This window comes from Physcomitrium patens, chromosome 2 (genome assembly GCF_059467195.1).
Source record: "Physcomitrium patens ecotype Gransden chromosome 2, ASM5946719v1, whole genome shotgun sequence".
NCBI lineage: Eukaryota > Viridiplantae > Streptophyta > Bryopsida > Funariales > Funariaceae > Physcomitrium > Physcomitrium patens.
Genome location: NC_143411.1, coordinates 25,703,239 through 25,718,517, shown reverse-complemented (window position 1 = coordinate 25,718,517; position 15,279 = coordinate 25,703,239). Strand labels below are relative to the sequence as shown.

Genomic DNA, 15,279 nt, shown 5'->3' with positions numbered 1-15,279 from the left:
AAAAAATTCCATAAAAAATCCTAATCAACTCCTAGTCAAGCTCTTAATCAAACTCTAAGTAAATCCTAATCCTAACCAAATCCTAAGCCCAAACCAAATTGTAGACAAATCCTAAATCAAATCCTATGGCAAATTGGAACCTCAACAATTAATGATCCAACTATTGATATCAATTCAAAATTTTCATACTTCTTAATATCTTAGTTAGAAATAGGCAGAAGAAAAATAAATTGAATCGCACTTACCAATTGAGAGAAAAGCAAGATAGACCAATCATGTATAAAGAAGCCTCCTATTCTAATCTAAATTCTAAATTTTTAGTACCAATATCTCTTTCTTGAACCATTGAATTGCTTCTAAATTACATTTAAAATGTTGAAAATTAAGTATCATATCCATATCAAAAAACTTTACTTCAATCCAATTGATAGATTGTTAAAAAACTTAAAAATACTCATTGATCTTCAAACTCCAATTTTGGAGACCTCAATCCACAAAAACATTTATACACTTTAATTTAACTATTTGATTGATCTCAAAACTTGTACATACATTAATAACTAGTACATCAACATATTACCAAAAATTAATCTATATATACACACAAAATTCAAGAAATCCTCAAATTTGTAAACATATTTTTATTTCTATAAATCTAAACCAACCAAAAATATTACTAACTTTACAAATTCCTCAGAAACTCAATATTGACTCAATTAATATAAGACTAAGGCCTAAAAATATCTTCTTAAGTATGCTCTCAATTTCTACTCTTTAATCTTCCTAAAAACCTCCAAGTCACTGTAGGTGCATCATTTTGTATCTCAGGGTCTGATTTTGATCTAAGTTACAACTTGTCTTCTTTGAGTATCAATTCTTGGCTTCTTAAGGTAAATTTTGCTAAAAACTACTCTTAACTTCTTCTTATATATGCCTATATTATATAATTTTTCAATCTACTAGGTTTTGACTTATTTATGGCCCTACAAAATAAGTAGAAGCCTATTTTGTAAAAAGGTAGTAATAGCACCCTTTAGTTTTATTATCTATTTGACTATTACCTATTTTCTAAGATAATATTCTATAATATTTAAAAATAAGATCTTCTATAATATAATATTTTCTTTTTTCTTTTCTTCATTAGCCGTATTATATCATGACAACATAAATGTGCTTCTCTTTCTAAAATATATAGGCCTCTTTTGAAATATAATAGGTTGTTCTTAAACTTAAACTTGAAAGCATTATGAGGCTTAAAAGAAGGATTTTTGATATCATGAACAAGAAGATCAGAGAACATATATCATTCAATTTTATTGACAAAGTTGAATCAATATTCAATGTTGATTTTATTGCTTGAAGATGAAAATGCTTTGGCTTCAAGAAAATCTTTATTTTTTAATCAAAAGATGTGTCTTCTTTTGATATAAGATAAAAATATTTAGAAAGGGTGTTTGAAAAATCTTGTTGTTTTTTGGATTGATAAATGATCTTAAAATCAAATCTTGACAAAGACATGCTCCAACAAGCTTAGCAAAGATTAAAAATATGTATTGACATAAAATATTTAAGATTCTTATGGTTAGTATTAATAGTGATTAGATTCAAAGTATTTTTTAAATAATGGCACCATTCTTAAAATAAATCCACAATTGCAAGAAGTTCTTTGTCATAAATTTTGTAATTGATCTTGATTATTGAAAATTTTCTTAAATGAAAAGCTACTAGGTGAAATTTACCATCTATTTTCATTTGTATCAATATGACTCTCAAAGAAATATCTGATATATCTATTTCTATAAAAAATGGCTTTAAAAAGTCAACATAATACAAGATTGGTGTAGAAATAAATATTGTTATCAAAGCTTCAAATATTATTTCTACTTCTTGATTCTATTGAAATTTGTCTTTACAAGTCAAACGTGTAAATGGAGCTATAATGTGAAAAAAGTCTGATGAAGATTTGATAATAGTTGGCAAATTCCAAAAAACATTAGACATCTCTTATTATTTTTGAGATCTTTCAATCCATAATAGTTTGAACTTTCTTAGGATCTATTATGAATCTATCATTTGAAATGATGTATTCCAAGAAGTTGACTTGAGTAATATGAAATGTACATTTTTTTTTTATTTTAGTATAGAATTTTGTATCTTTTAATTTTTATAACACACAATGAACATGAAGTTTATATTTTCTTGTATCCTTTGAATTGATTAAGATATTATGTAGATAATAGATAATAAGGTCCTCTAAAAATTCTTGAAAGAAATCATTCATTAAATGTTGGAAAGTTACTGATGCATTTATAAGTCCAAAAGGCATGACATTGTATTTGAAATATCCATACCTAGTTTGAAATGTACTCTTCCATTCATCTTATTTTTTAATGTGTATCATATTTATGTTCTTTATAGATATATTTTTTTATAGACCTTAGCTTGATTTAACTAATCAAAAAGTCCAGATATCAAAGATAGTAGGTACTTATTTTTTATGGTGATTTTATTGAGTCCTCAATAATTGACACACATTCTTAATGACCTATTTTTTTCTTAACAAATAAAATTAAAACTCGTGTTGGAAATTTGGAATGGCATATAAAGTTCTTAGGTAGATTTTTTTTAGTATAATCCTTGAATTTAGTCAACTCATTTTGTGATAAACTATAGATTGGTCCAAACGATGATTGAGTCCCTTCTTGAAAGTCAATCGAGTAGTCATAGATACAATGTTCTACAAGAATAATTCTATTTTTTTTCAAATATATCTTAAAAAACTTGATATTAGCTTACGATGCCACTTGAAGTCTTTCTACTATTGAAAATAGGTGCGACATAAATGACACAAGGTAATCCTTCTTTTATAGCATGGAAGAAAGTTCTTGCACCTATAAATACAAACTTAGTTATATTAAACTTATTACTTTTTATTTCATTAGATACACTCTTAATTATATTTTTAAAAAAATTAAGACTATAAGAAATTCAATCTATTTTAGAATTATATTTTTTTAGCCATGATAAACCTAAAATAATTAGATTAAAAAGAGATCTAATGATATTAATTATTACAAAGCTACTATCTATTAGTTGTTATTTCTATAGGATGGATGTCATGAGTAACATCTTTTGAAGATAATGGACGACTGTCTATGACTTCTTCATGAATAGATTTAGTCTTCTTTACTAAAATTATGCTATATCTTTTAGCAAATTTTTCATCTAAGAAATATATTAAGGCTTTTGAATCTAATCAGATAGAGGCTTTGTGATATTTAGGTCATAAAATAATATTTAATGTAAAATAAGGAGAAGATTTTAAAGAGAGAATAAAACCTCCACTAGGTACTATAAAAGATTTTAACTGTATAATCCTTATTTTAATTGAAGAAACTCATTTTTCAACATACTATCTTTTTTGACAACCATACTCTTTTTTTTGTGGTTACATCGCTTCTTTGAACAATATTGAGTAGTGTATTTAGATTCTCTACAATACAAGTATAACCCTTTCTGACAACAACAAGTCTTTTCTTATTTAATAAGAGGTTTGAAATGTATTATATTAATTTTATATTTTCTACTTTTAAATGTATGTATTGAAGAGACATTGATATTGTCATTGAATTATAATAACGTTGTCATATGGTGTAATTTGCAATCCAAGAATACATGGAGTATCTAGCCAATTCTTTATTACTTTTTGTACCCATGCGTACGGATATCCAAAAGAGTGACAATAAGTACAAAATCAACACCTTAATTTTGAGCATCCATATTTCTTTCATATAAATTCCAAATCACACAAAAATTTTACAAAAATCATAGCCAAAAACCTAAAATTATTGATCCTTGCCTCCAAAGCTCAAATGGCGTCAAAAAAGTAACCCTAATTTCAAATAAATCCTCAATCAGCCTCCTTAAAGCCTATTAGGTATGATTTTTGGCCAATAGGAATTGAGATTTTTATCATCTATCTCTATTCATCCATATTGATGCCTTAAATTTTCTTTTTGCTACCAAGACCTTTTTCTTACTATTTTTCTAATAATTTTTACATAATATATGCCCTAAACTTCAAATAAAAGAAACAAAATAAAACTTCAATGATCACTAATGTCTAACAAAAGTGACTTTAAATATATAAAAGTTACTATGAATCAAAATTAATCTTAAAAGTAACTATAAAAAAAAATAAAGTTATATAAATTCTAATAGTAATTCTTTTAAACAACCTCTTTTTAAAGTATAATCAAACTACATTCTACAATTAATTAAAATCTACTAACGTGGCTCTTACCATGTTATTTAATAAATTATATATTAAATATATAAATATAATATTTTCACATGATAGCTAAACTATAACACGATAATATTGAGGTATTTTTTTGCTATTTTTAAATCAAAATTTAAAAAGTCAATTATTACACTTTACAATAAAGCAAATTACTTAATTCAATGTTTGAGGATCAAATAAGTTGAGTATCAATCTTTTAACCTCATATTATAATCTATAGAAAAATTAGCTAATAAATGTAGCATCATTTTACTTGATATCAATTACAAGTTATAAAAAATATGAAATATATAATATTATTAATTTCTATTATTAATATGTAATTTTTTCTTTTTATTCAATTTTTTTGTGACAAATAACAATAAAATTGATTACATCTTAGGTATTCCAATTTTTTGTAATTGTGCTACTTGCACTTTAATTCTCTCTCAAGACAAATATGTATTGAATGTATTAAATCTTTTTTCTATGAATGATTGCTATGTCATTTCTACTCCTCTTTAAGCCAATAATCTCTTCTTTCAAGGTCTTGTTTTTAAGAAGAGATATTGAATTCATGGCATGAATTTTATATGCATACATTGTTATAATATAATATGACTAATAGGTGAAAAGAATAATAAAAAAAAAAGATATATATATTATAGAAGATCTTACTTCAAATATTATAGCAAATTATCTAAGAATATAGACAATAGTCCAAAAGAAAGTAAAATGATATCTTTTTACAAAGTAGTCTTCTATTTACTTTATAAGACCATAAATATAAAAAAAAGATAAATTAAAAAAAAATAAAGAATATGAGCATATGTAGAAGAAAGCTATGAATTGATTTAAGCCAAAATTAACTCAAAAGAGCAAAATTTGATACCCCGAGAGGACCAATTATTAACTTCGAACAAATCAGACTCTAAGGCACATCTTTTGGGCACTTATAGCAATTTGGAGGGTTTTTTCTACAGATTACAAAGTAGGATTAGAGAGCAAACTTGAAAGGGTTTCTTTAAGAATTTATTTTGAATGATTTGAGTGTATAATGGCTTTGCAAGAGCTTTGCAAGAGCTTTGCAAAATCACAATTGTTTTCGGTGACTCTGGAATTTGTGAAATAAAAAAGATTAATATATTTTGGAAAATTTCTTGAGTTTGGTAGTAGGTCTATACTTCAAATTTTGAAGACTTATGAAAATAGTTGTTTAAGGTATATTGTATAAGTATGAGCTTGATCAAACAATTGAATTGAAGGTTATTGAATTTCAAGTAGGTTGAGGTCTTGAAAATTGGACTTAGAGAGGCAATTAGGGTTTCTAATATCTTTAGCAATTTACTAATTGGATTGGAATAAACTTTATACATAAGAATAATAGACTTAATTTATTACACATATGTGAAATTTGAAAATAATTAAAAAATTAAAAAATGAGATACTGGTATTGGAAGTTCAACATTTAGATTGGAGTAGGAGGCCAGCCAATACCTAAGAAGATTTTAGGATTTTTCTTCCATTTGATAAGTGCAATTACCTTCAAATTTTGTGTGCTTGTTGTTAACTTAATTGTTGAAAAGTATGTAAAGTTTTAAGTAAGATCAATGGTTTGATTGATAGATATTGAGGTTCTAAATAGTACTAGGATTAGATTGAATTTATTGAGGTTTGATTAGGATTTGGTTTAAGACTAGAATTTGATTTAGGATTTGATTTAGGATTTAGGATTTTTTTAGGATATGATTTAGGATTTAGATTTCGAATTAAGATTTAATTTAGGATTTAGGATTTGTCTAAAGTTTGATTTAGGATTAAAAATTTGTCTAGGATTTGGTTTAGCATTTAGAATTTGCATAGGATTTGGTATAAGATTTAGGATTTGTCTAGGGTTTGATCTAGGATTTGATTTAGGATTTAAGATTTGTCTAGGATTTGATTTAGGATTTTTTTTGGATTTGATTGAAGTCCATTAGGATTTCAATGGAGGTTAAATTAGAATTTAATTGAAATTTATTTAAAATATATTTGTGATTATTTAAATATTTTTTAAGATTTATTAAAGATTCTTTTAAGATTTATTGTGGATTTTCTTTTAATTCCTTTAAGATTTCTTATTATTTCTCTTGTAATTTCTTTAAGGTTTCTTTTGAATTTAATTAAAGCTTGTTTAGTATTATTAAAGTTTAATTAGAGTTTATTTAGTATTCTATTAGAGTTAAGATTTTATTGTAGCAATTTCCATTCCACCTTCTACAACCAGGTGCCCAATGCATTTTCGAGCAAGACTTTACATAATACGACAACATCATTGGGAGTTTACAATATCTTCTTATTTATACTAGATATGACTTAGTCTTTGTCATACATCATATGGCACAATTTATGGCTAAACCTAGTCTAACACATTGGACCATTTTAAAGTATGTACTTTGTTATTTAAAAGGAACTCAAAATTTTGGACTATATTATTCAAATTCTTCTTCTATCTTTTTACCACAATTTAATGGTTGGAATGATGCAGATTAGGCATGAAATTTAGATGCTCAAAAATCTACTTCTACATACTTATTTTACCTCAACTCATTTTTTTTGAGTTGGCATTCTAAGAAATAAGCTATAGTAGCATAATCAAGTATAAAAGCAGAATATATTGTAGTAGCAACATCTTTAAAAGAATTAATATAGCTTCTAATTCTTTTCAAAGAAATTGGATATTAATTAATTTTACCAAGCACAATTTATTGTGATAATCAATCATGTATTACGATAATACAAAATCCACATTTCCATGATTGTACAAAATATATTGATAAGTACCATTATATTCAAGAAAAAGACAAATGAAGTTGTCTTGGAGTTTATTCCTACTAATGAAATGAAGGCAGATATAATAATAAAATCACTTTCAAAGCCTAAGTACAACCATTTCATAAAAGATTTAATCAACATCAACAATTCAAATAAATTTTAGTCTATAATGATTAAAGAGGGATATTAGATTTATTAATATATATATTAGATTAATTAATACATGTTGGTAAATAAAGAATTATCTTTAAGTAGTTACAAAGTAGTTATGGAGAAGTTACAATTACTTCTTTCTACAAGAACATATAAAAGGCTCTTATCAATATGATGTATTTAAGTTATTTTATTAATATACTTCATACTTTATTTTATCATTTTTAGTATTTTTTTCTTATAATAGATATCCTAGGTAATAGATAGAAAGTAGATAAAATTACATGGTAAAATTTGCATATCTAACCAATAGCCTCGTAAACTAGTACGGTGGCACATAAACTCGAGTTTTTTGTACAAAACTAATCCTAGTGGAGATTTCTTGGTATAGTTCTTACTTAGGGCGGAAGAGGTTGGGAGTTTGATTCTTTCAATATTCTACAAATGGTTAGCCATTTTTGGCACTTGGTCTAATTGTATATCACAAATGATTAAATATATTTTTTCAGAAATAATAATAATAAATTTATATACTAAAAAATAAATCATAGTTTCTACATTTAATATTTAATTTATTTTTATTTTTTCAGTATCATTTTATAAACTAAAATTCTGATACTTTTGTGCATATAAAATGACTCCTAAAGAAGAGAACTATCTAATAAAGTTCTGATTAAATTTTCAAGATATTTTTATTAAGTAAAACATTAATTCAATTGCATGGAATCTAGTTTCATGATCAGTAATATCTATCTATCTATCTATCTATCTAGACATATATATGAACCCCTTGCACAAATAGCAACAAAACATGACAATATCAAAGTCTGCAAGGACTGTTCATGCTTCACCAAGAGGTTTGAGTTGGATGGAGGACTCTTGCATAGCTCTTGCCATGCATGCAAGAATGTTGGTTTGGTGTTGGGTTTGAGGTGTGGAGTAAATGTGCATGAAGTTTAGAATCGAAGAGGAGTATGGATTTGCCCACCTGGAGTTTGCCTTCTAGCCCTCAAGATCCACAACACTATCAAGACCCACAATCAGCACCCACAAGACTCACAATCAACACTCACAAGACTATCAAGACCGGCGAGAATGGTGTGAATGATGCCATCGAATCGCGGATCCAAAGAAGGAGGAGGAGCAGCGGCACAAAGCTGAGATCCAACCTCAAAATCCTGCTGCCGCTCCTGCTGCGGTAGCGTAAAGCACACACTGTAGAGGCCTGGAGGGTGGTGATCCGAGGTCATTGGAAGCGTTGACGAGGTACCTGTACCACCTACCGCAGCTCAGCATTTAACAACTGCAATGTTTACAAGGAGTAGAAACAGGAGAAGAAGAGGAGGAGGAAGAAGAAGAAGCAGACGACGACGGCGACGACGACAATCTGAAAGTCTTGTTGTACCACGAGGTTTGGAAAGGTGGACAGGCAATCTTGTCTAAGAGCTAGAAATCTGTGGCGAAATGAATGCCAACTTGGTCTATTTCTAAAAAGCCGAAGAAGATTCTGGGATGATGTGTGGCTAGTCATCGCCAGTCAGGGCTTGACTCAGTAGAAACCACCAAGGGCGGAAAATGGTCATGTCACAATCTAGGTGCTGCGCAAGCTGAGCTGTGAGCTTTAGCCCATTCAACAACCCATTTCAATCATCGAGATTCTAGAGCTCGAGTCCATTCGCTCAGTGCAATCCAACCTGCTAGAATGTTGGGTCGTATCTCAAAATTACTGAACCTTTTCTGTCCGGTTGGACCCTTTGTCCTCGTAAAAGTTTTGCCCTTGGCGTCGTCCAATGCAGTAAAGGCTCCCCGAAGCTTGTAGAATGGCATGATTGAGAGATTACAGATCAGGCGCTATAGAAACTTTGGGTAAAAGGAGTGACGGCACACTTCTTTTGTGAGTGACAAGCCGGTGACCGATCTTTGTCGTAGCACATGGGACCATGTCCGGAATACATACTGAATAGCTTTATGTTGTTCCACCTGAGCGAGATGGCAGGTGGCTGACCTCGGACGGGGCAATCGCAAAACCATGGCCTAACACCTTTATCATCGACACACTACAAATGAGATGTGGTCTGGATAGCTTCGAAAGCTTCTACTGTCGAAAGAAATCCTTTCACGTGCAATGCACTCTGTAGTGCATATACCACATCAGCGTCAGCGCTGACTGATATCATTTTTCCCTGTCACGCAGAAATTGGGTGTCATCGGGGTCATCTCCTTTGAATCTAAGCCGCAGTTTCACCATTCGGAGCTCCGTGAGATGTCGCCGTCTCCAGCTCACGTTACCCATGTCGAACAATTGCGATGATTTCAGTAAGAGTTGGTCGCATTCACAATGATATCCTCAATTAATGACCATCAATCAAGACACCACACCATCCATCTCTTCCTTGACGTGTAAATGGTTTTGAGGTGTGTAAGTGAATTTAGTTGGTTGTAAAGAATTTTTATTTTTCATTTTATTAATTACTTTTTTGATATTAGTGTAATGTTTTGCAAAATTGACAAGTGCTTATTTTGGAATTGGTCTTACTTATATTGATTTCTTCAGAACATTGCTGAAGTAAGATTTGTTTTGCTTTAAGTTATGTGAATCATTGTCATTTCCAAAAAAAATTATTAAAACAAATCCTTGTTGTATAAAGCATGTTTTTGGTTGTGCCACTATTACATATTGTTAGTAATATAAAAGCTTTGTCTTGACTATGTCTTATAAAGTTTTGGAGCTAAAACTACAAAACTTTATAGTTATTAAAAAGTGTCTTTGCCATATTTTATGTATAATCTCTAATATTGTTGATATCAACTATAAGAGAGAGAAAATCATCTATAAAATATATTCTAAAATAAGATATTAAGTATATAAGTATCCAAGTAGTATGCATTAATTTTATAATTTTAAATTAGCATATTTTATTTTACAAGGATAATATATATATAAATGATTAGATTAAGGTTGCAACTCACCTAATAAAATTAAATGCAACATATTTTAAAAAAGAAGAAGCTATTAAATAGATTTTTCAACTTAATTATTTCTATATTAAAAATAATTATATATAAATATATTATTTATAATTTTTAAAAATAAATTTTAATAATTATGCTTTAAAAAATTAATTATTATAAATAAATATATTTCTAATATAATTGATAAAAATTCTATTTTATCATGTTTTTTTAAAAATAATCTAAAAAACTTGAAGCAAATTTCAATTTATCAAAAAAATCCTATCACATGTTTATTAGTAATTTTTTTAATAAATTGTATTTTACAAAGAAGATTTAATAAATTAAATTATTAGCTAAATTTTAAATTTATCTAATAATAATACATATATTTGTATATATATATATATATATATACATTTAAATATTCAAGTATGTTATTTTGATTAATGAAGTTAGATTAAAGATTTTTATTTAAATTAAATAAGATAAATTGCTATATCTAAGCATTTTATAAAATGTGAGACTTATTTTAAAAACCCTTTTGTTGGGACATTCACAAGGCTTGTGAAGATCTTTATAGATAACAGTTTGTTTGACATAGGAAATGTATTAAATCTATTTACTTATATACTAGTCTTGGTCCAATTCTCTTTGCTCTTTAAATATCAAACATTGGATTAATGCTTGTTGCTTGAAATTGACAAAGAGTTGCTCTTGCTTTTGACATGAAATAGGCACAAAATGACTTTTTCTCCTTATTTGGACCACTTCAAGAATGTAAAATCTTCCAAATGCATAAATATACATTTATATATATATATATATATATATAGATTTGGTATTTTTTGAATTATGATTTGGAAAATTTATTTTTTTAAAGTTTTAATTTTATAAGTATGAAAGAAGGTTTCATATTTACATAGCAACATAAAAATGTTGCTTTGTAAATATGTGAACTTCTTTCACATGTTTGCCTATTATTTTAAGTCAACATGTTTTCAAAAACTGACTTTTAAGTCCCATACATCACCATAAACATTATGTTATAACTTCTAAACCTTACTTTATGTTTACAAAATTTCCAATAAGTGTTTTAGTTGATTGACACTTTATCTTTTTGACTTTTTTCTGTCGCAGTATTTACGAGTGCATAATTAGTTTTCCAGTAAAGAGAATTTGATGAATTATGTATCAATGAAAAACATAACAATGAACTCTCATGCAACAGATTCTGCAAACTCCACCTTCATGGAGTGCTGAACACTTAACACACTCGATGATCTGGAGACTAGTGGCTTATGGTGTGAACCTTTTTCAGATTCCTCAACATTGGTGCGCGCAAACTATTTGACGAAGTGGAGATGTTAACAACCCCTTTCCTGTCGGACCGGGTTAGACAGTGACTGGTCTTTTACCGATGCTCGTTTCACACGCCTATATACCAATATATATATATATATATATATATATAACTGGACCGCAGATTCAAAACCAGTATGCAACATTTACTTTGTACGACTTGCTGGGGAAATCTCGTGTGAAATAACCAATCCAGCTTTTTGTAGTGACCAATCTCTGTGTCGAGGGAGATCTCAGTTCTGCATTTGATACATTTAAATTCGACTAGGTGACGCTGCATTTTAGGTCGTGTGGCGTCCCGCTGCACTCACCACAAACTAGTCCTTCGCGTGGATTCTGCTGTACCAGTTTGACGATCATTCGATGGCGAAGATGATGCACGCCCACCAGTACTCTAAATATCATGGCGGCCCTTCTGCTCTCGAGGTATGAGACGTTCTCACAAGCGCTGCGGAAAGCACCCAGTATCTCGTCAAATGGGTTCATTGGTTCTGCTGCTGCTACATGCTAGTTGGGAATTCTGGTTTAGTTGTGAATCTAGTCTCGCAGCGAATATGGTCTGTACTTCGAAATGGGCGTTCTCAACGAAAAGGATTTTGTTTCAATCTCAAACGGCACTCAACACAAGACTTGAAACAAGTCATTGAGGTGTTCTGAGCAGATGCTTGACCTTTTGATGTAGTGCAGGGTCATAGAAGATCCTCAGTTTGATCCACCATGGGAGCAAAATCTAGTGAGTGGACCCGAAGAGTCTCAGACGATGTACTAACACACTGCTGTAGCTAAGAAGAGATATTCATACGCAGCAGATTAATTAAGAGTTTCGGAAGTGTTCTCGACCACTGAAGTTGATTGTGCAGTATGTAGAAGTGCCAGTGCCAACGCCCAAGAAAGGCGACATGTTGGTGAAGGTGGAGGCCAGCAGTGTGAACATTGTGGACTGGAGGATTCAGGACGGCCTGCTGAAGTATGTCCTTCCTCGCAAATTCCCTCACATTCCAGGTGATCCGCATTCCCTGGTCGACGAAGTTAATCTGCCAACGGCTTCATGTCAGTTGGTGTTTGAAAAGTAGAAGGTGCAAGGTGTATCACCGAAGCCTAAAACCAAGCAAGGGTCTGGAGTTTCAATTGACACTGGCAATGCTGTTGGCTTTCTTCACTAGTAGATTAACTCGGTCTGTTATAGTGCAGGCACTGATATAAGCGGTGAGGTGGTGAGCGTTGGATCAGGAGTCGAGGGCTTCGCACCTGGCGACAAGATTCTCAGCTGGATCGATTTACTGGTACTCAATTCGAGCAAATATCATGAAACCTAATATTGTAGAATCAAGCTAGAGCATCCGTCCTGTATTAACGTTTTAAACAGGCACAAGGAAGTCCGTTTCTATCCGTTAAACAACTCATCAAAGTTTATGTACTACAGTTCTACAGGTTTGCAGATACTGAAGTTGCAGTTCTCCAAAGCTCCTTCTACATGAATCTGCACTTAACGTGCATGTAGAGGAAGCAATAAACCGGAATGTATGGTAGAAATACAAATGCAAGTGATATAATCTTATCTAGGGTCCACGAGGTTGACGGTGAGCACCAGATGTATGTGGGATAACGTATGGACATTTTGAGAGTTCGTGCAGAGAGGAGGCGGATTTGCTGAGTACGCTCTGGCTCCCGTAACATCCACTGTGAAGCGGCCCCCAAGCATTTCTGCTGTGGATGCGGCCTCGTTGCCAGTGGCTGCAATGACTGCCCTCCAAAGTGCCGTCCATTTGATTGGCCTTAAGCTAGACGGCTCAGGTCCTAAGTTGAACATTCTCATCACTGCGGCTTCGGGTGGGGTTGGCATCTTCTGGACACAGGCACGTAGCAGTTTCTCATCCACACCAGATTTGTCTAGAACCGTCCGCCAGGGCGTTTTTGAAGAGTATCGTGCTTAACAACCAGTAAAACCTCAGAAACAAAAAAGTCTTACAACGTTCAAATTAATGCACCAACCGACGGCATCCTACACTCGCTGTATGAGTATGACATTTTCCGAAACCAGAATAGTGATTGACAGCTGACCAAATGCTCCTATTCCATGAGACACACACTAGTATTTATGTCTTGATGAAGACCATCACTTTATTTATTTATTTTTCGTGAGAAAAGCGATAAAACTGGTCATAAAGGTTTTTATTGCTACAATCACACAATTTGCGTAAAAAACTGCACATCGACTCAGGTAATTGGCTCTGGATACGATCTGAGGGGTTGCACATGGATGTGAAACATGTCTGCAGATTGCGAAGCTTTGTGGTTGTTTCGTCACAGCCACATGTGGAGCGCGCAACATGGAGCTTGTGAGAAGCTTGGGAGCCGACGAGGTGTTGGATTACAAGACCCCCGAGGGGGCGAGCTTCAAGAGTCCCTCTGGGAAGAAGTACGACGTGGTGGTGCAATTGGCACCTTACCGGCCACTGGAGGCCTTCAAGGCCCAGCTCACAAAACGAGGCACTGTCGTAGATATGACCCCCACCTTGAGGACTGTCCTCCGGAATTGGTACAACAAGATCACATTCTCCAAGCAGAGCTTCTTGCCGTTTGTGCTTGATGCAAAGAACACTACGGACTTGCAGTCGGTCACAGACTTGGTAGAGCAAGGGAAGCTGAAAGTCATAGTGGACTCGACGTTCCCACTGGCCAAAGCCCCAGATGCATGGGCTCGGAGCATCGAGGGTCATTCCACAGGAAAAGTCGTTTTAATCGTGTGACTGTTTGTTGCCAACTTTGAAACGAGTAAGGACTGTCTAGATGAACCTGTGCACAGAGAATAAGAGGCCAGGTTTTGTATTATCAGAATTATGCGCATCAAGCGATTGAGAAATCTAGTATGCAAAGTAAGGATTATACTGGTTTTTTATGTTGAAGGAGAGTACCATGAGGATATTGAACCAAAATCACATTGTTCTAAGATCAGATCGTAACTTCAACAGTGTATACATTATGATATTAGCATTGTATATGTACATGCGGAGACGCTTATCCACTTCCAATGTATAACGGTTAAGGGTAAGTCTAGCAATTCTATGATCAAGAGGGATTCTAGCTTAAAGAATTAGTTGGTTCCTATTTCATCACCTACTTCCATGTAAAAGCAAGTTGCACAAAGTAAAGTTTCATATTTTTATCCAATGCTGACATGTCAGCATATTATCATGAAGTATGAATTGTATTCAACACCCTCCCTCACATCTTATGATGGCATTGTCAGAACTTGCATCCTAATGAAAGTCATGGCTGATATTCAATATAATAGAGGAATGGAGGCAGACATGCTCCTCATTCTGCATCACTTTCAACCGCTGAGGATGGTGAGTGTTGGTATCAAAATGATTCCATGTTTCTCTTCATCATTTTCTACTTTTGCCTTCTTTGATTTATTGTGTGTTTTGGAATTGCAACCATTCATAGTCTGGGTGTGTCTTGCAATTGATCTAGCATGACATTGTTTTGTTGTCTTGGTTTTTTGGTTAGATGATTGAGGTTGCTCATCCTTGGTTTTGAGCACCTTCTTTATTGATTCTATTATTTGAGGGCATAGTATTATTAATGGCATAGCAAGCACTTGTGCTTGAGCATTGTTGCATGGACTTCTTTATTGCATTGTAATATCATATGTGAGGCTTAAGTTTTCGAATTCCAATGATTATTTTCTTTTCTTTCAATCCCAACAAATT

At 31.8% G+C, this 15,279-nt stretch overlaps 1 protein-coding gene across 1 annotated transcript; it reads left to right on the top strand.

The window, feature by feature from the left end:
- Positions 1-13,811: 13,811 nt before the first annotated feature.
- On the top strand, positions 13,812-14,714 carry LOC112274495 (chloroplast envelope quinone oxidoreductase homolog). The gene has a single exon (XM_024504058.3). It carries the CDS (start codon positions 13,894-13,896, stop codon positions 14,311-14,313), a length of 420 nt encoding a protein of 139 aa, XP_024359826.2. The 5' UTR covers positions 13,812-13,893; the 3' UTR covers positions 14,314-14,714.
- The last annotated feature ends 565 nt before the right edge of the window (positions 14,715-15,279 follow it).

What these genes read in the sequence shown, in the direction of transcription:
- LOC112274495 (XM_024504058.3), top strand. Translation starts at nt 13,894, where the DNA reads ATGGAGCTTGTGAGAAGCTTGGGAGCCGACGAGGTGTTGGATTACAAG.